The sequence below is a fragment of the Protopterus annectens genome, chromosome 13.part0, assembly GCF_019279795.1.
Source record: "Protopterus annectens isolate FY-2018-M chromosome 13.part0, PAN1.0, whole genome shotgun sequence".
NCBI lineage: Eukaryota > Metazoa > Chordata > Ceratodontiformes > Protopteridae > Protopterus > Protopterus annectens.
The window spans coordinates 896,865,358-896,887,180 of NC_056747.1; the positions used below are offsets into that span (position 1 = coordinate 896,865,358).

General features: G+C 38.6%; 1 protein-coding gene across 1 annotated transcript in view; it reads left to right on the forward strand.

The window, feature by feature from the left end:
• The window catches only part of LOC122787755 (galectin-9B-like), a 562,044-nt gene that overhangs the window by 251,977 nt on the left and 288,244 nt on the right, over positions 1-21,823 (forward strand). Inside the window, exon 7 of the mRNA XM_044054650.1 lies at positions 2,641-2,667. Coding sequence (XP_043910585.1) covers positions 2,641-2,667 — 27 coding nt within the window. The remainder of the gene's footprint in view (positions 1-2,640; positions 2,668-21,823) is intronic.

Consider the following 21,823-nt stretch of genomic DNA (forward strand, 5'->3'; position numbering starts at 1 on the left):
AATTTGCACAACACAGCACACATTTACAAGCCTGGTGAGGCTGTTTCTGCAGAGCAGGTTTGAGTACATGTGGTCAAACATGTCATGCTGCACAATGCCACCTACAGCTCAGCCCCCCCCCACGCTGTTTATTTAGCAATTTGTATGTCTGTCCAGTGGCAAGTAATGACAGCTGTGACTCTGTCATCTCTACATTTCTAGATGGTATGTGCATAATGTGAGTCTACCTTGCCCTGAACAACATAGCCTGCAGTTTACACACATGCATCAGTTTTTGTCTTTATATCATTAAATATTTGCATATGGAAAAATGATTTCTCCACCTTCTTGCGATTAAGTATTGGTTTCCCACAAGGATCTATATTAGGTCCCATATTTTTCAACATGTTCATCAATGACTCTACACTGCTACAAAAAATGCTACCCTGGTTCATACGCTGATGACTCAATCCTAATCTTCTGTGCCATTTTTCTCTCTAAACTCCAAGACCTTATACAGCAATCCTTCTTATCAATTGATGACTCAATCCTAATCTTCTCTGTCATTTTTCTCTCTAAACTCCAAGACCTTACACAGCAATCCTTCTTATCAATTGAAACATGGCTGAATAATTCACAACTGCTTCTAAACCATAAAAAAAATGACTGCTCTTTATCCCAAAACACACATCTGCCAAAACAATACTACTATTGCCTCTGCCAGAAACACCAAGATAGAACAATTAATCCACACAAAATTACTGGGTGTCATCAGAGATAATCGGTTGAAATTTGACCATCATGGGTCACATGTGGTTAAACTTATCAAAAACTAGGTGCACATAGTCAGAAGATGTACAGCCTATACTTTCTTACTACCATCTATCTTCTATGGTGCCCCAATCTTAACTAATCTTCAAGTCTCACAACTGTCCATACTTCAGCAATGTTGCAATAAAATAGCCAAATCTGAATTTAACTATAACGATAGAACACATCACTAGCTAGCCCTCAGAGAATTAAACTAGTTAGAACTACCATGTCATATAGCTTTTTCTCAGCTAACTACAGTGTACAGATTTCTCTTTAACAATAAAATTGACCAGCCCTTAACAACATAATACAACACAATTATCCAAATAGAATTTTACGCTCTAGAGAAAAGTCACCAATCACTATAACCGAAATAGGCTGTTACTGCAGTTGACTCTCTTTATTCAAATGGCATAGTTAAACTATAGACTATAAACTATAGAATCACATCCAGCTACCACTGATCCATTCAGAATTCATATTCATTCAAAACATAACTAAAACTTCACCTATCAAATCCATGAATCTGCTCCTGTACATCTCCATGATAAATGCAACTGTTATCTTTAGCTTGTCATATTGTCAAATCATTTCTCTTCATTCGGAATCCTGTACCCCACAATCAGTCTTCACCAATACCTAAATAGTTTTATTTGCGTCTGCCAGCCGTGTACAATATTTTGTGATACTGCTCACCCCCACCTCTATAGTTCTAATATAAACTTTGTAATAGCTACACATGTAACTGTCTCTGAACCTGCTGTATACCCCATCTCTTAATTACCATATTAACATCTTCTGTCCTACCTAGTTCCTTCCCTCACCTCAGTTTCTTTGAATTTAAGCACTGATCACATGATCTATTATCCATCTGACAAACTAGTACACGCCTTCAAATGCTTAACGTTCAACATCTACTAATGCACAGGTATCTTTTATACTGTAATAGTTGTCTCAACTTTCATGTAAATGTAATCTAATAAACAAATGTATATGTAATTGTTAACGTATATTATTTAATGTCTGTTCGTGTATATTACTGAATGTCTGTTTAAAAATGTTTGTAATATGCTAGAGATTTTTTCCCGAACCTCTACTGAAAAGTTTTTTATTTTTACTAAAACCAGCTGAAAGTACCCGGTAAACAGAAGCAACAGAAATGTCAGTACAGAAATGAATACCAGTACTGCTGTACTGATTAATTTTCATCTCTCAATCATGCCCCTCCCTAATACTGTGCACCTGGAGTGACTGCTGCCTTTGTCCATCCTAGCTATGCCTCTCCTGATTGTGTGTCTTGCACTTCATACTTATTAGAATCACCACTGAGTTTGCTGCTCTGTAAAGTTGTTGGGGGCATAGATTTTCCCTTTTCAGTTACCACAACTGCTGAAAGCATTATTTACATGAGTATGCAAAAAGTGGTATTGACAGAGTTGGCGCTAACTCATTTTAAGTGACAGTCTGGAAGCAAATTTTGGGCTTCCCATAATCTACTGTTCACATTTTGGCGTTTGCATCAATGTTTTATAGGTTGCACATTTATTCACCTACCCAATAGCACCTGAAGTAAGATTCCTTTTCTTCCTTGTCACTATGCACTCCCAGGTACCTGAGAGTGGCTTTTGCTACTACATCTGGCCTCCATTTTTAGAGAGCATTTAATACTGCTTTTGACCTGGCATTTATAGGGGACAGTTAATTTTGAAAAATTGTATCTCATAGTGTTGTGAGAAAAGAGATGTTTAAGTAGGAGGCACCAAAAACTGCAGCTTACTGTATTTATTGATGTTAGTTATCATTTGTGCAAATGCTTGCCTGCTAATCATTGTTTTTCTTTACTTGCAGACATGTGCTGTTTTTCCACCTTCTTATGTAAGTACTGCAGAGCTGATTTTTATTTACAGTTTTCAAGGTTTGTAACAAGCCCAGAAATGTGAATTTTTTTAAAGGTGAATATCTGACAAGATTGTATTTTTCTTACCAGTCACATGGTGTCATAAGTTCTGCGTTTTGCTTATTTACTTTATAACAACACAGGCCATATAAATGCTTGGCATCCTCCTCCTTTTCCCATTACTTAATGTCATTTTGTTAAGCGTGTTATTGTTTTTATTGATATTATTATTATTATTATTATTATTATTATTATTATTATTTAGTAAGTTCATTACATGTTTTACTCTTACCAATAGTCTGGGAATGTTCTTTGGGCTTCTACAATTCTTTCTTTAAAAAAAAATGTGTTTGTGTCCATGTACAATGTAATATGCCAATCTCCTTCCAAATGTCTTTTATCTAAAAAGGATTTCCATGTATTTGTAAAGTATGTGCATTTTTTCTACTTCATGTATTGTAACATCTTTTTTCAAATTTTGTCATGACCTTAAACAAAGAGCAAAATAGTTATATTTTAACATTAACCAACGCCTAGTGTATATGCAAATGTACGTGTGCACATATATGCAAACACACACACATGCACACACACAAACACACACGCACATACACACAATTTTTTCCTTTGCAGGGATTGAAGCTGTATCAAAGATACATGGGCTGTGAAGATGTTTTTCTTCCGGCTACTTGTTGCAATTTACATGGGAAAACCTAGCAGGTTAGTCAGTTGATATCCCATAAGATGGAGGCAGTTGGAAAAGGGAAGCATATCTTAGGTAAAAAGATGAATTTGCAATCCTTTGTGGAAGTTTTGGCAAAACATTACTTGCTGAATAACTTGTGTGGCAGTATCTCCAGATTGTGAACTCTCTCTGTTCTTTGCTGAATTCCCCACGCTGCTTTCCAAGCTGCAGCAATAGCAGCAGCTCAGTGTTTTTATCTTCATGTCACTGTCTGAGGTATTGGGGCAGAAAAGTTGGGAAAGCTGTACTTGCCCATTTTAGGAGTGGTGCATCTCTCTTACCTCTTAAAGTAAGTGGCATGACATGGTTTCTTTTTTTTTTTTTTTTCAGTGATCAGCAGATTCAAAGTTGGCCAGCCCTGCCCTGTTATGCTCCTTATCACTAATATTGTTTCTGTACTTAACGATACAGCACAGGTGCCACATTACCTGAGTGAAGCTGAGCTCTGGTAAGATAAGGTGCACTGACAGTTGTTGAAGGTGTGGAATGTGGTGGTGTGGTACATTTATTGAGACTGTTCACCTATGGAACAACTGAGGCAGTGTGGTACATATTTTGGGACTGTTCACCCGTGCAGGAAATGAGGTGGTGAGGTACATTTATTGGGACTATTCACCTATGCAGGAAATGTAGTGGTGGTGTACATTTATTGGGACTATTCCTTTGTGCAGGAAATATGGTGGTGTGGTAATTTTTTGGGATTGTTCACCTATGCGAGAAATGTGGAATATGTTTGCTAGCATCACCTGCTCTACGTTTGCTTGCATGACAGCCTTAAATGCAGGGTTTACTTTAGCTATACTGTCTTCTTGAAATGAGTGTGTCTTTTTCCCACCTGTTAAGAGTTCTGCATTATTCAAGTTTTAAGCATTAATTATGCAAAAACTGAAAGATGGACAATGTCTGAGTGTAAACAACCAAGGCTGCAGTCTATTACAGTTATATAAAGGGTTAAAACTGATTACTGAATAGGGGACAGATTGCCTTTATTTAACAAGTCATGGTCACCACTTTTCAGTACTTCAGGAAAGGAAGTTATACAAGATGATATCGCTGTTCAGGCTTAGTAGTGAAATGCTTTTTCTGTTTAAGTAGTGATACAGGTGTGATTAGAAACGTTAAATTCTAGTAATGTAGCTGTTATATATACCATGTTATGTACGGTTTACTATCATATAGCCTACACTCAAAAGACAGACCGTCCTAAAATGGCAACTAAAATGAACACGGAAAGTCGAGAAGGTCAGAATGTTGCAAACACACTTTCTGTTGTGAATTCGACCTTTCTAGACATCTGTGGTGCCCCAACACTGCACACCACGTGAAGTGATGATTTTGCAGGAGGGCAAGCCCCCCCCTGCACCCTCCAACTCCAAGATCGCATTACAGTGAAGAAAAGGGTAAATTTCCTGATCTCCACTGTACCGCAATCTCTATGATCGACTTCATCTGTGGGAATGCACTGTGCATTTGCTGACCCAAGATTCGCACAGCTGAAGGTTGGGCAACACAGGTCAGATGATCGTTATTCGACATTCCTTGGTCATCGAACCTTCCCTCGAAATTTTAAATGTAAAGTGTTATGTACATCTGTTACAGCTTGAATGTGTTAATATGTTTCGGATATGTTAACAGCAAAACTTGATAATAATATCTAATATTTAATTCTTCGCATACACATTATATTAAAACAGCAGAAGTTATGTTGTGTTTAAAAAACTATGTTGGACCTCCCTTGTATTGCACTGTGTCTGTTACTGTAGGCTTAACAGCACTAGTCTAAGCACCAAGCACCATGGTACCTCACTTGTTAAGGGTTTCTCATTGGACGATGACTCTTGTCATTACCACAGTCCCATGTTTTCTTTCTCTTGGCAGTTCCACACCCATGTAACCATATTAGAACATGTTACTTACCATTACTTTTTTTCTATAAAGTTTAACAAGTAGTACTATATAGTGTTAAGAAATTGGCTCAGTTCTTGTTTGGTATGCATGCCACCTGCCCATCATTGCACTGTTTGGGATTCCTAGTAAAGACCTCGTTGAGGCTGGTCACATGTCCAAGTTGAGGATCCAAATATTTATTACAGATGTTACACTAACACACCTTGCGACACTGAGTCAATGGCCTTGTTGAAATCCAGCTGCAACCAATCCACTGGGATGCTGTTATTTATACCTGCTGTCACAGAGCTAGAAAATTTTATCAGGACGGACTGGCATATCCTATGTTGTGCAAAACTATGCTGCCTTCTGCATCTAAGCCCATTATCATTTAGGAAGCCGGTCATCAGCACCATTTGTCATCTCAGCAAGCATAGACAAGGCTGACCAGTCTGTAGTTAAGTCTTTCTCAAAGCCCCTTATGTACCAGAATACATTTACCATTTTTAATTCACTAACATGACTCCCGAATCCTGAGGGAGAGAGAGAGACTATACATGTTTTGCCAGTGGTCCTCCTAAAGCATTTAATAGTATCTCTGTTATCTGTAGTTAAGCCCTTTATGTTTAAGAACCTCCTCTAAGAAGACCTCCTCTTCATCTGTTAATCCAAGCCAAAGGGCATAAGGGTAACACAGAAAAAACATTCTATAAAAACTGCAGTAAAGACATAGCCAGGCTAGAGCCTTCACTGTGTAATACTATAAACCACCTATAGGGGAGGCTCATGGGAATATATGCAAATGACCCCATTAAAGATATATCAGAGTTTCAGCTACATGACTTTTGAATGTCCGTGCAATTTTGCTGTGTAACTCTTGATTATTTCATTAAGGCCAGTAAAGCCAAATCCTTCTAGCTGTCAATCCGGACCCATCTTTCCCATATCTCTCCTCCAGACTGATACTTTGCCTTCTGCCTGTTTGTAATAATGAGTAAAGAATTTATTCACCACCTTGGCATTACAGTAATTTCATTGTACCTTTTCCTCATCTTTTATCAGCCTACTCCCAGATCTTCTCTTGCTTTCTTTGTTCCCATATTTATGTGAATGAAACATTGAACCTGTAACCCACCCTAGGAACATCTTCCTTTCCATATTAGGCTTGGCATTCCTAATAATATTTGACACCTTCCTCCTGGTTTTCATGAAGATTTTTCATTCCCTTTCTCCTGTCTTTCACTTCCCACTTTTGTCTATATCCTTGTAATTTCCCTCTGCGCTCTCCTTACTGCCTTTTGAACCAGCTAGTTTCTTCATTTTGTTGGCTTTCTTCTTTTTCTTAATGCAATCCCTTGATGCTACCCTTGCTTCCATTCATTACCATAGGCCATTCACTGAAAATGTCCTAGTTTGTCTCCTTTGTAATGTTAAAAACTGAATAGCAAAAGTAACAGTCCCAGTTCATTCAGAATGGTGTTAGGAATGCAGCTAGTTCAGAGATTGGCAGGCTGTAGTTCATCCTAATAAAAACATTTTTGTATTTCTTTTCTAGGTTGAGTTTCTCCAACAGATAGCTTTCTTGTTGCTGCTTGTTCGGAGATGAGTAAGCTGTGGCTCATCCTGATTAGGACGTTTTGGTGTTTTTTCTTGCTGTGATGTTTTCATCCTAAAGAGTGCATTCTTACATCAGCTGTTTTCCTTCTTTCTTAGTGAGCATTTGTCCTGATAAGGACACATTTGGTTATCGAAATTTCAAAGTTTGTAGCATCTTTCTAATAATGAAGTCCTTTTCAACGCAATATTCATCCTGATAAGGACGTTTAGAGGATTAATGTCTTCGCCCTGTCCTGCTAAGGCAGTGTTAGTCCTTAGGAAATCCGTCAAGGACGTTTATCATTAGTTAAAAAAAGACTCTGGGTGACTTGGTTCTTTTAGTATATTTTTTGGTGATCAAAAAGCAGATGAGTGCAGTTCCTTACACATTACCTTTGTAATGTTAGTAGTGATGATTCTTGTATAGAAAATGTCTGTACATGAAGTAAAACCTGGAGATACTAGTGGGGTGCTCCACTGAAAACAGCACTATGAAAGAATGAAATCCCTAAAACAGGTGTCTATCTTAGTGGTAAAAAGAAGAGATTGTTCTTGATATTCTTACTGTTTAATAAAACAACCAAGAGGGAAGCACTTTCATATCAAAAACATAAACTGTAAAGACAAGAGACTTCCTCGGATCTACCATCAAACCCTATTATATTAGTTAAATACACCCTCCCCTCAAATCACATGCTGTTAGTCATGTGATTAAAAGTAAAACATTTCATTAGGAAAAATTAAAACGGATTCTTCTCCAACATTTAAAATTCACATTTTGATTTAAACCATGTTCTTTGCAAGTATTCAAAAAAACTTGCCAGTTATATCTTTATAGTCAAGCTCATCATGCCTGTTGCCTGCTCTAATATTAACAGGGACATTATCCAAAACCACAGAAGTGAACTTCTTATAATTATTGCACATTACAGATTGTTTATACAGAGCTGTCACATTATTATTATGCTTGATTGATTATACATGCTCTATTTTATGTTAAGTTTTCTATTGAGTCATTTGTAATGTAAACTGCCATATAAAATGTGTACTTGGATCTGCTTTAAAATACCCTGAAGTTAATATGTTTTAGTTCTAATGGAACACTGTAAATTTGTGCCTTCATGAGTATATATATCTTCACATACCACAAGCCAGAACTTTACAAGTGCCCTTTTTCCTTTTCATTGTTGTAGAACTTCATTTTCAAAAATATTTTTGAGATGAAGCCCCCTTTTATTTATATACCTTGAAGAGCTACCCTGTTTTTTCAGACACTTCTAATACACTACTAATGATCTGCCAGTTATCAGTTATTATTTTTTCTGATGGACCCACTATGCAAAGTAAAAGTTGGGCTCATAATAGTACTCCACTGTTCCCCTCTATCATACCATCTGATCCTTGGTTTTCCTTTATGTTCAAGAAATCATGTCCAAAGTTTTTTGAGCATGCCCTCAATTCAAATCTATTTTAAACAAATCTATTTGTTAAATATTCACTAATTGCATTCATTTTTTCTTTGTTAGTTGCGATAAACATACTTTTTACCACATTATTTTTAAGTGCTGGGACGGCGTACTATTAAAATGCAGAAGGGAGTTACTAGCTGCATTTTTTAACTCACAGATACTTCAAAGGTAAGGTTAGATGCATTTTGGTACACTCAAGTATCCAGCAGATACAATATTGTATGCATAAACATTACTTGTGGACATTCTCCTCTGTAGTAGAAGTAATATAATCAAAGAACTCTTAGCTTTTGAATAGAATAGAAGTAATATAATCAAAGAACTCTTAGCTTTTGAGTAGAACTACCATATATAAAAATCATCAATAAAGTAACTGTAAAATCTGATCTGGGTTGAATGTCTAATATTTTCCTCAAAATATCATAAAAAGGTTTGCAGAATTTTGGCCCATAGTGGTCCCAATGTCCACTCCCTTTGCTTGTTTATAATGCTGCTTTTAAGCAGAAAAGGGTTGTATTTTTAAACCATATCTATACATCCCCGACACTCTTTATTTCCAGGATTCTATAGTCTTTATCCTCCAGCTATAAAGTACAAACCCACTCATTTCCTAAGTCCTGTTGTTTGACAGTATGTAATGCTTTCACATCAACAGTAACTACAGTAGCGAGTCGATTATCTGAACTAATTGGAACCTAGGGAAGTTCGGGTAATCAAACATACATTGAACTGGATAAAAAAAAACTTCTAAAAATCTTTTTTCTGCATGAAAGGAATACACTTTTCAACCATTCAGTGATTCCAATGGACAATAAAGAATATTTTTCACACATGAGCGGATTACAACCTCAAAAACATGCACAAGCGAATATGTATAACGTGTACATATTCAAATTTTTAGTTTTCCTACCCAAAAACTTTGGAAGACTGTGTTTGGATAATTGACTTTTCAGATAATCTACATTTGTATAATCAACTCTCTACTGTAACAAACTGTTTTCAAAATCAGATACTGTGCCTTGCCTTCTCTCCTTTAGAAATGTCACCAGACTTTCTTTCAAGGTTCTTTCCACAACATTCCTTGTGTTTAAGCTAGCAGGCCTGTAGTTCATAGATTTATTCTTTCTCTCCTCTTTGGATGAGGGTACCACACTTGTCTTCCTCAGGCATTTCTACACTAGCCAGGATCTATTGAAGATCTTTGTCACAGAGAATGCTGACATTTTGGCCTAATTTCCAGGAGGCAAAGATATTATTTACCTTTTTTTCTGTACTCCTTTTGCATCTCTGGTTATTCCTCACCAAACAACTTTTACGGTATCCTACACTACCTTACCTGCGAGACCTTCTCCATCCTGATCTCCTCTGTTACATGCTGAATTTTCCACCATTACATTACCCCACCACACACACACACACACACACACACACACACACACACACACACACACACACACAGTTATTCTGTTAACCTATTCGCTTGCAGCTCCTTTCACTCTGAAAAACAATATATATTTTTGGCTTGTCATTATTTGACCCAGCAGCCAAAGCCCAAAACTACCCCAAAACATTAACCTCCATTAACCAGTATACATCAACCATCATTGTCCTTAATTACTTGGTGTACTTTTTCCACACCCTTTTCTCATTGTTACTATTACCTTGCCTTTCATTGTTCTCAAACCCTCTGTTTTATGGCTTCCCTAAATCATTCCATGTCCATTTGGCCTCCTGTAATAGTCCAGTCTGCACCCTTCACCAATGGAGCATTGTCAAAACCCTTTGTCTTTTAACTGAGTTCTTCTGCCTTTTACATTCTATGATGTTGCAGAATGCTCCATATGTTCCTTCCATTCCTCTCCACTTGTCACCTTAACCATCTACCCCCAGCCAGTGGCTCTGTTATGTAACCCTCATGATCCATTCGTTCCATTTATTCTGCCTGGATATTTCAGGTAGGAGGGAAATGAGAGTCTAATGCGAGGTAACTGTCGTATGTACTAAACTGTTCATATTCTGTGACATTTTGACGATCTGCATAAATTACAGGCACTGAGTGATCTTTATACAGCGACATGCTCTATATTATGTGTATCAATGCTGTGTGCATCATAACATGTATTCATGAGTGTCTGTGGTGCCTGCATCAGTGTGAACATCCACGTGCATGCATGTTGCATGCACCGTACTCTATAGCCATTTGTACAATGCAACTTGCACCACCATGTTTCAGTGCTAACTGCATCATGCTGTACATATGTGTGTGCCTGTGCTGTATGCACCTAACTGTACATCCATGCACCAGTGCTGTTTGCATTATGCTTGTGTATTCACTTGTGTCTAAGCTGCTTACATCATGTTGTGCATCCACGTGTCTATGCTGCCTGCACCATTCTGTGCATCCATGTGTGGCCATTCTGTCTTTGCAACAGTCTCTACATCTATATCTTCTTATGCTGCCTAGACCATGCTGTGTCCATGATGTGCGCATCATTTTTATGTATCGTTTGTACCCAGCTTGTCTACACCATTTTGCACATCTGTTTTATACCCATGCTGCCTACACCATACTATGAATCTGTGTGTTACCTATATTGTCTGTATTTTGCTGTACATCATTTGCATTCATGCCGTCTGCATCATGCTGTGCATCCATATGTGCCTGTGCTGACTGCACTATGCTGTATCTTTGTGTTTATGCTGATTGAGCCCTACAGTAGTACATCCCTATGCACCAGTGCTGCCTGCACCATGCTATAAATCTGTGTGTGTCTATGCTGACTGTTCCATGCTGTACATCACTGTATGCTTGTGCTACCTGCAGCATGGTGTACATCTGTGTATGTCCATGCTGACTGCAAAGTGATTTGCATCCCTATGTTCCCTTGCCACCTATGTCATGCTGTACATCAGTATACATCCATGCTGCTGCAGCATGCTGGACATGCATGTGATTCCATACCACCTGCATAATCATGTACATCCATGTGTGTCCATACTGTCTGTACAGTGCTGTACATCTGTGTGCCCTTGCTCCCTCTACCATGCTGTATGCCTGTGTGCCTGTGCTGATTGCACTGTGCTGTACATCCACATGTGCCTATGATGCCTGCAGCTTACTGTGCTTTCATGTTTGCCCATGCTGTCTACACCATGCAGTATGACTGTGCTGCACATTAATGTATGCCCATACTGACTACATTATACTGTGCATCCGTATGCACCCATGCTACCAGCACCATGCTTTGCATACATATTTGCCTTTGCTGCCTGCCCCTTGCTGTATAAATGTATGTGCCCACAGCCACCTATAACATGCTGCTGTACATTCATGTGTAATTATGCTGCCTGTTCCTTGCTATGCATGAATATGTGCCCATGCTGTCTGCACCACAGTGTACATCCATATGAAATGCATTCAAATGAGCCCATACCAGATACATTATGTTGTAGTTCAGTGTGCTCCCATGTTACCGGTTTTCATACATTGAGCCCATACTGCCTGCACCATGCTTTATTTGTATGTGTTCAAGCTGCTTGCACAATATTTTACATTCACATGCAGTCATTCTGCTTGCACCAGTCTGTATGTTTACCTGTCCCCATGCCACTATCATCAAGCTGTGAATCTGTTTATGCCTATGCCACCTGCAACAGAGTGTCTTCCTTATGTGCCTATACTTCCTGCACAGTGCTATACTTCCATGAGTGTCCATGCTGCCTGCATCATGCCTTGTATTTATTTATATGCTTTAATATAAAACTGTCTGGCAGTTACCACAAAAGGGTTAAAGCTGTGAGCTGTTAACAAGTTGCTTTCTGCGGTCCAGGGTTTGGTTCCATCTGATTGCATTTGCCTACTGTGTGACTGTGAGCAAGTTACTTAACCAGAAAGTAAATCCCAGTCTCAGTCTGAAAATAGGTTCATGTATATTAATGCTCTACTCTGGTTAACAAATAAAGTAAAGTAAAATAAATAAATGTGTGCTCATGCTCTCTGCATCATGCTGCACACTCGTGTGTGCTCATGCAGGCTGCATTATGCTGTGCATCCATGTGTACCCTTGCTGCTTGCACTGCAGTGTATACCCCAATCTCATTTGGGTCTACATCATGTTGTCGTAAGCTGACAATATCGAGTCTGATATCGTCGGCACGACAATATCGAAATTAAAGAACATCATGCAAGTAAACTGAAATGTCCGTAAGGGGAGATTTCCGTTTACTTCAATGTAGTGCAGTTTCGGAGTTGGTATATTTAAGTAGGGGGGTGCAGGGGGGCTTGCCCCCCTGCCTACACAATTTAGTTTTTTTTTTTAAGTTTTTTTTTTTACGTTATTTGATGTTTTACTTAATCGATCAATAAAGTTCAACCTTTATTGATTCGATTAAGTAAACTTTCGATAACGTGATATAGACGCTCTCATTTGCTATTTTGGGGAATTTGTCTACTGGCTCCCAGCAGGAGGTGCTATGTGTTAGCAGAGCCAATTTGCATCTTCTCTTGAGATGGGCAAGCTGACACTCAAATCTGTCTGCCATCTACTTTGGTTTGTTACTTTTGCATGTGAGCGTGATACCCGAAATTGGCTATCTGGTGTCACTGGTCAAGGTTTTATTCTTCTGTGATTGAAGCAACATATTCCAATATACAGTTTTGTTAGAATTCCTCCTCGCACCTATCTGTTTAACTTGACTTAACCACTTTCCTTCTCCTTGCACCCATGTCACGATCTTCCCAACCACTTTACTATCCATATCCCTCTAATTTCATACTTTCATTCCCCCTTAAGCACAGACTGTCAGTTATTAACAAGGAAAACCCTAATTTACCCTATAGCTTCCATGCCCCTGAAGTACCTGAGTCAGACCAGTGTACAAGTAGTTTTGTGCTGCAAGTTTTATTTGTATTCTACTGATATTTCTTTATAATGATATAATATCACTGTAAAACTCTGTGCATTGTTTAGTGTCAGCCTGATAGTATTATGTAAGCACTACCTGAATGGACTGTAGTGAATTGTTTCTAAGTAATATAAGTTGTTTATGCTTACACTGCTTTACCATTGTAAATGCACGGTTTAGATAAGCTGGAATGTGAACATTTTCAACATATGCAGCCTGTCTCATAACCAGCATTAGTCTTTCACTATTGGTACCCAGCATTATTCTTTAAGTTCTTCTACTTATCCAGTGTACTACGCTCTATCTTATCTGTTATTTTCCTGAATGAATCTCTCCTCTGTTGAACTTTTGCTGTCTCCTTCCATGTAACCTAATCTCCCACTCATCCTGAAACTAGCAACAGTATTTCTCTCTCTCTCTCTCTCTTTTATTACAGTTAGCCATCCCTCCTACTTCAACTTGCCCCAACAGAGACCCTTGCGACCTCTCGGGACTGTGTACAATCCAGCTCTTTCAATCAAAAGTAAAAAGAAAAAAGTCAGTACAAGAATTTAAAGTGTATTTCCCTTTTAGTCTCTGTGTAAGTAGCTAACATTCACTCTTGGTTACATGTCTGCTTGTTACATCTGTGGTGTGCACACTAACGGGAGCACTGTAACCCCCTACTTTACCCTCTTCTACTATACTTTTTCCACCTTCTCCCTAACTGGGCACATTTGCCCTTGGCAGAGAAACTCTTGTGCACTAAGTTATTTTTGGGTCCATTAAGTTCTGTTTAAAACCAGAACCCAGCAGCTTTAAAGCACACCTATTCTCTGTTAGCAGTGACCTGTGGCAAGTCACTTGAATGATAGTTTTCTGCAGATATTTTCTCTCTTCATCGTGGGGCAACCCGCTCTGTTTGCCCTCACTATGCTCGGGCTCACTCCCATACCAACCCCCATATCCACCCACTGCCTTATCCTCAAACTTGTTCTTTGTTTACCCACACCCTCTTACAAAATATCCAGTTAAACCTCCTCCCCACACCCTTACAACACACCCACCCTTACACAATACCTAACCCCTCATTACATCTCAATTCTCTATCCAACCCACCCATTACTCTTCACCTCTGTTCTCCTTCCACTTGTTAACCTCTCATATTATATCTTCTACCATGCTTACTACTTACCGTGTATTTCCTTTGTCCTACCTACTATGCGTTCTTCTACTAGCATTTACAACAACTCAGCTCAGCATTACTCACTACCGATCTCCATCTCTTCCCCTGCATTCTACCTCTGACCTGATCAGCTTGAATATTGCTGCCTGTCCTCACCTTTTCAGAACAAGTATCCCACTTCTCTCAACTTTCAGATATGTCCTCTCCAAACCACCTGCATCACCCTCCATCAAATACTGTCGGCTGTTTGAAAAGCTATCACATCTGTTGCTTCACTCCCTAACTAATATCAAATTGTGTGAAGACATGCATTCTAACCCAAGTCCCCTCACCCCCAATCCACCACACTTCCCCATAACCCACAACTCAAGTAATCCACCTTATACCAAAACCAACAAAACTGACCTACTTTTAATTAATTTCAACCTGAGAAGTATACTTAATAAATTTCATGAATTCCAGGCTGCCATTTGATTCAACTCCCCAGACATTGCTATCGTAACTAAAATCTGGCTCAAGTCGCACATTAAAGATCAAGAAGTCTTACCCATTGGCTACAACATCGTCCTCTTCGACAGAACCAAACAATTTGGTGGGGGCGTAGCTATCTTTTCCAAAGACACCCTCAACCCGGAACAAATCAACTGTACCCCCCTCTCCAACATAGAACTAATAGCTAGATGCCTCAGAGTAAACTCCCATAAGATGCCAACCATCATAGCAACTTACCTCCCTCCAGGAAACAACTTTAACTGTAATAGAAAACCTCCTGCACTGGATATCTACTAATTTTACCCAGGAAACCATTCTCCTTGGTGACTTCAACCTAGACTGGCTTACATGCTCATCTGAAAACCCCTCTAATTTTAGAAACCTCTGTAATTTCACCCAAACTATTCATTCTCCAACCCGCACTGGCAAACATTCTAACAAGCAATCCACCTTTGATTAGAAATAATTCAACTTCAGATTACACTGCCGACTGCCTTCCCAACACCCTTTCTTAGCAACCATGCACCAACTTTCATCCTAAAAAAAAAATTCACTCCCCCCAATATCATTTTCAAACTCATTTGCAACAAAAATAATTTCTCTCCTCCTTTATTTAACACCCTTCTACAGCAGTATGACTGGAGCCCTCTAAAAACCCTCCAGCTTGATCTTGCAGTCCTGAATGTACTCTGTAACGTGACCCCCATTAGGAAAATGTATACCATATCCAAACATTTACCATGGCTAACGTGCAACTCCAAAGCCTTACTAAAACAATGAGACAAAGCCTGGTCAACCTATCATCCAACAAAAAACACAAAAGACCTGCTAGAATTTAAATAACTGAGGAACCAGGCTAAGAAACAGGTTATACTAAACAAAATTTTTTTTCCTTAACTCTTAGCAGAAAAATACACGCAACCCCGCAAAATTCTGGCAAAGCTTTAACCACCTCATAAAGCCTGGCAAATCTTCCAGTGCACACCCCACCACTTCAAATGTCATAGCTAGCCTAGCCTCATAATTGAACTCTCACTCCAACTTTATAACATCCCTCATACAAAATTAACCCCGATGTACCACTAATCATCCCTAATTCCATCAATTGCCCTAACTCTTTCACTATATCACCAGTCCACACTAGCTATATCAAATTGCTTCTTACAAAGGTTAAACCCTCATCCCCAGCTGCTGACCTTCTCCCAAATAAATTTTTAAAGCCAGCTGCTCCATCTGTCTGCTATCATGTATCCATTCTTATTAATCATTCCATCTCTGAGAAGTACGTCCCTACTGTCTGGAAAGTCTTGCATATCATACCACGCCACAATGGTGGCCCATCCACTGATTTCTCCAATTATCGTACCATTGCTCTCCTATCTCCCCTAGCTAAAATCCTGGAAAAATGCATCCACCTTCAACTACTTGATTACTTACTAAATAACATGCTGTCCAACTCAGCATGGATTCAGACCCAAACACAGCACCAGTACTGGTTTGATCAGTTTCACCAACACAGTGAACCTCCTTAAAAACAAAAGTCTTCTTCTCCTTAGTTTTCTAGAAATGTCAAAAGCATTTGATACTGTCTGCCATCAAAAATTTCTTAAGAAACGTCTGACTACACCACTTTCTAAAGCTTGAGGTCTTCAGCTAGCTCGTGGCTGCATCCCTATCCCATGATGCTGTAGGGCATTCCCCAGATCTCATATGCCGCTGAAACGAATTGGGTTGTCACAAGCTAGCTCTAGCTACATTTTACTGTTTTTCTAATATTTAGTCTTGAAGTTGCTATATATTTGTAGTTTATAGTTTAGAGAGTGTTTTTCTCTTTATCTCGTGATTTAACACATTTGTTACTTCTGATTTTCTCCTTTGTATAAACTTTTGACTAGTTGGCCTTGTACAGGCCTTTTCCAAACCTTATCCCCTTATAGCTGTGTTTTTTTTTCCTTGTTTATACTTATCATTAGAAGACATTTGCTATCTAACTGTAGTGAATTGTTAGATAACTGTTTTTTTCTGGTTATTAATCTTAAACTTGTAGCTGTGTTTTAAGGCTTTTGCGTGTGTGTGTTTTGACCCTTATAACTTTTTCCTCAGTAGCCATGTTTTGAGGCTTTACTGTGTGTGCCAGTATTCCTAAGATTTGCCCATTATTAGTAGTGGCTATAACTTGTATCTTTTCTTCTACATTTTATAGTGTGAATTGTGTGTATATGTTTGTGTATTTATACACACACACACACACACATATATATATATATATATTTATATATATATATATATATATATATATATTTATATATATGTGTGTGTGTGTGTGTGTGTGTGTGTGTATATATATATATATATATATATATATATATATATATATATATACAAACACACACACACACATATATATATATATATATATATATATATATATATGTGTGTGTGTGTGTGTGTGTATACATGCACACACATATACACACAATTCACACTATTAAATGTTGAAGAAACGATACAAGTTATAGCCACTACCATGTGTGTATGTTTATGTATGTATATATATATATTTATTTATTTATTTATTTCCAGTTTGATTACCGGGGAAGTCCACTGGGCCAGAACGTACCCATTTTCAGTGGAGGCCCTCCAAAAGCAAAGCAAATACAATCTAAGTTACATAGTGTAAAAGATAGTAATAAAATATATACATTTGGAATAACATTACATTGAATACAGTTAGTAAAAAAGCAAATACACGCAGTATACTTCAAAAAACATCATTGAGGAAGGTAGATACAATAGATTTAGTAGTTTCCTTAAGTAGCAGGTTTGACTGTATGAAAAGAAGGTGTAAGGTTACATGCTATTTACAATATTTACATATGAGGAGTAGAGAGAGAGAAAGTACATAAACTGAGAGTAGAATATAGTTTGATCAAGCAGTGATCGAGAGAGAAAAAGAGAAGAAAAGAAGATAGTATAAGGGTAGAGTAAAGAGAAAGGATGTAGAGGGTTCAAGGGGAATTTATGTAGATTTATGTAGGATGTAAGCAGGTGCACTTATGTATAGAGGATAAGTAAGAGAAAAGTTGGATTTTGAAGGCTTCAGTGTTAGATGTTGTTCTAAGAGAAGAAGGGAGAGAGTCCCATTTCCTGCCAAGAGAGTAGGAGGGAAGGAGCTGTTTGTGGATGGTGATTAAATTTTGGTGTTCAGATCTAAGAGATCTGTTTGGGGTATATGGCGGAAGGATGTTTGCTAGGGCTGGGCATTTTTCAGGGTAGAATATTAATTTGTGAGCAGTGGTTAGTTGGAGGTAGTCTAGGTAGTTAGGGAGTTCTAGCCAGTTCAGAGTTTGTAGGGAAAGACAATGGTGAGAAGAGGTTTTAGATTTGGTAGCAAATTTAGAGATTTTATTATAGCAGATTTCGAGTTTAGTGGAGATGGAAGAAGACAGGTTAGTAAGCAGAGGCTCCATATAGTAGAGATGGTAGAAGATAGGTAGTTGCTAAGGAATGTCTAGCGGAGTTGGAGAGAAAGCAGTTGTTCTTATAGAGCATACCTAGCTTTTGGTGGGTTTTCTTTATGTTTTGTTGTATGTGGCTATCAAATTTGAGGTGCCAAGGAGTTTTGCAGATGGGACCACCTCTATGGTTGACTTTGTTTGGCTTATGATTTTGAATGCTGTTTTATCAAATGTGCAAGCCCTGGAGGGAGCGGAGAGAAGAATTTTGGATTTATTAGAGTTTAGAGAGAGATGATTTTGGTGCATCCAGTTCTCAGTAGTGGAAAAAGCTATTTGGGTTTTGTCAGTAGTTCGAATGTTGGAGGCGAGACTAAGGTAGAATCATCTGCATTGGATGACAGTTGTGTCTGGGATGGCAGAGTGAAGGTTATTTATGAAGATGTTGAAAGCATGGGTCCAAGGATGGACCCTGGGGAACACCAGTGGGTGTAGGTAAGAAGGAGGAGGTAGAGTTGTTCCATTTGACAGCTTGGGATCTATCTGATAAGTAGCTAGAGAACCAGGATAGAGTATCAGGGAGAGATGAAGGTTTGATAGATGAAAGAGAAGGTGTTTGTGAGAGATGGTGTCAAGGCTTTAGACAGATCTAGCAGTACAGTGGAAACTAGTAACCCAGAATCCCTGGCTTGGTTGACTGTTTCTAAGAAGGATAGTAAGGCAGTAATAGTGCTGTGTCCAGGGCGAAACCATGTTGGGTGGGTGTTAGGAGGTGGTTATGGATTAAGAAAGGCATGAGTTGGTGGTGGACGATTTCTCTAGGATTTTGATAAAGGTGAGAGTAGGGCAAGTTGGAGATATTTGTGTTTTTGCCTCCTTTATGAAGTGGGAGAATGTAGGCTGATCTCCAAAGCATAGGAACATATGACTCTTTTATAGATCTGTTAATTAAGATGCTGATACACATTTAAGGAAAGAGGAGGGATGTTATCAGGGGCATTAGTGCATGGCTTTAGTTTAGATAAGAGTCTTTTTATGAATATAGTTGAAACAGGTTTCAGCTGGAAACTGGGAGGACAGTTAGAGGGGTTGTTGGGAGTAAAGGAAAGAGAGTTGGATGTATTATTGTTGGGGAAGGATTTGGTAAGATTAGCTATAGATTCCGTGAAGAATTTGTTGAAGAGAGAGCTTAGATCTGAGTCAGTTTTACTTGGGTCTGGGCAAGGGTTATTTTTAGATCCTGGGTGGAGAAGGAATTTACTGATTTCCAGAACTGTTTGGGGTTCTTATTTTGGTTGGACTGTAGTTTGTAGTAGTAGTTCTTTTGTCCAGGGTGATTAGTTTTTTGCTAGGTTGGAGTTGGGTGTATTGGAGCAGGGAAGAAGGGATTTTATTTTTCTGGTATAGCTTCCAAGATTTGTCCCTTTGATGCATGACTTGTTTTGTTTCTTTGGATAGCCAGGGGCAGAGTTAGCTTTGACTCGTTTGTTTCTTGGAGGAGCTAGGAGTTCAGAGTATTTAGGAAGATAGAGTTAAACTGTTCAACAGCTTTGTCTAGGGAAGTGTATTTAGGGTCTGCCAGTTGGTATGTTTAAGAATGTTTGAGAAGATAGTTGGGTTGAAGTTGCTGAGATTTGTGGATGTAGTGGTGTAGATATTGGGTAGAGTTAGCGGAGCGTGTATGAAAGTAGGGAGATGGTCACTGAAGGTATCAGGGATAGTGCCTGAAAGAGTTATTTTGTTTGGATGAGAGACTAGGATCCAGTCAATGGTAGATCCTGGGGATTTGTTTTGTTAGGCGGGTGGTTGAGTGTATTACTTGGGTGAAGTTAAAGAGGTTGATGAATTGGGAGGGAAGGAGAGTTGATTTTATTCCAATCAATGTTAACGTCGCCTAGAATGTAGGTTTCAAATTTGATTTCAGTTGAGGCCCAGTAAAGAATATTTTCAAGGGTTGTTATGTTGTCACCTGGGGATATATAAAGGGAGATAATGCAGATGTTCTTATGTTTATTTAGTCGAAGGAGACTGGCTGTAAGTTCAGCTTGAACTCAGGAGTTGGAATTTGTAGAGGGATCAGGGAGAGAAGGTTAGAGAAAATTATTGCAGAGCCTCCACCTTTTTTATTTGGTCGGTCAGTTCTGTGGATTTGGAAGCCAGGAGGTAAGATTTCAGAGTCGGTGATGTGGGGTTTTAGCCAGGTTTCAGAAATGGCTAGGATGTCTGGTTGGTTGTGGCAAATCCAAGCATGAAGATGGTGAATTTTGTTATTTAGGCTCTGAGCATTGATAGAGAAGAGCTTAAGGGGGTTAGGAGAGGAAGTGGTAGAAGAATTGGGACGTTGCTAGTGGTGAGGCAGGGGCCAGGGTTCGGATGAATATCGCCACATAAGACAAGGTCATTATTGGTAGTAACTTTTTGTCTTTTGTGTTTTAGAAGTAGGAGGCTGTTATGGGGAGGGAGGATTTTCAGAGTGAGAGTTTTTGGTGTGGTGAAGCTTTTGGGATGGAAAAGGTACAGTGTTTTGGGAGGAATAAGAGTGGAAGATATGTTGTTGTAGTGGGTAGATAGAGAAGGTTGTGAATGAGTACAAGGGTTGGTTTGTGTAGGAGGAGGGTAAAAAGTATTTTTGAGAGTAAGTAGTAATGATGGGACATAGATATTATGAAGGATTTTGGGAGGCATGTTTGGCAAGCAGAGGTGGAAGAGATTGATGTAGTGGAGTTGAGTAGGCAGCACAAACAAAAATAAAAGGATGGGTCTTAGGAAGAGGGATAGGGTTGAAAGTAGTATTTTGGGGGAGAGAGGGAAAAATCTGTGATGAGAAGGGAAACTATAATGGAGTAGAAGAACTATCTGGTTTTCTTTCTCCCTTCTATGTGCAAACATCAACGGGTTACACTAATAAGACAACAAACCAAGGAAAGCCCTAAAGCAGGTATATATCAGAAACCAAATTCAAATGATGATGTCTGTGGATGTGAGTCAGGGAGTCACACCAACTAAATTATATACAGATAAACCATCAGATAGAACAAGGAAGGGATTCAATACATTGTATATGTGAATCCAAAACCTATTGAAGTCCACAAAACCAAAACTAAAAACTAATAAATAATATATAGTTTGAGCATTCAATAAAATCATATATGTGTGCCAACAATGTTAATGTAAAGGGAACTCCTCCTATTCATAGTATCAATCCATTAACATTTGCACACAAAAAGGAGAAAGAAAACCAGATGCAAAATCCTACAGGAGGTTGAAAAACCCCAAAATATGCCCATAAAGGGATAGAGATGACAAAGCATCAAATGGTTGGTACAAATAAAATGTGGACAAAACTCCAAGATTTGGCACCAAAATGGCGTCAAGAATTATACAAAATAAACTCAATCCAATTATATTGTATTCATAACA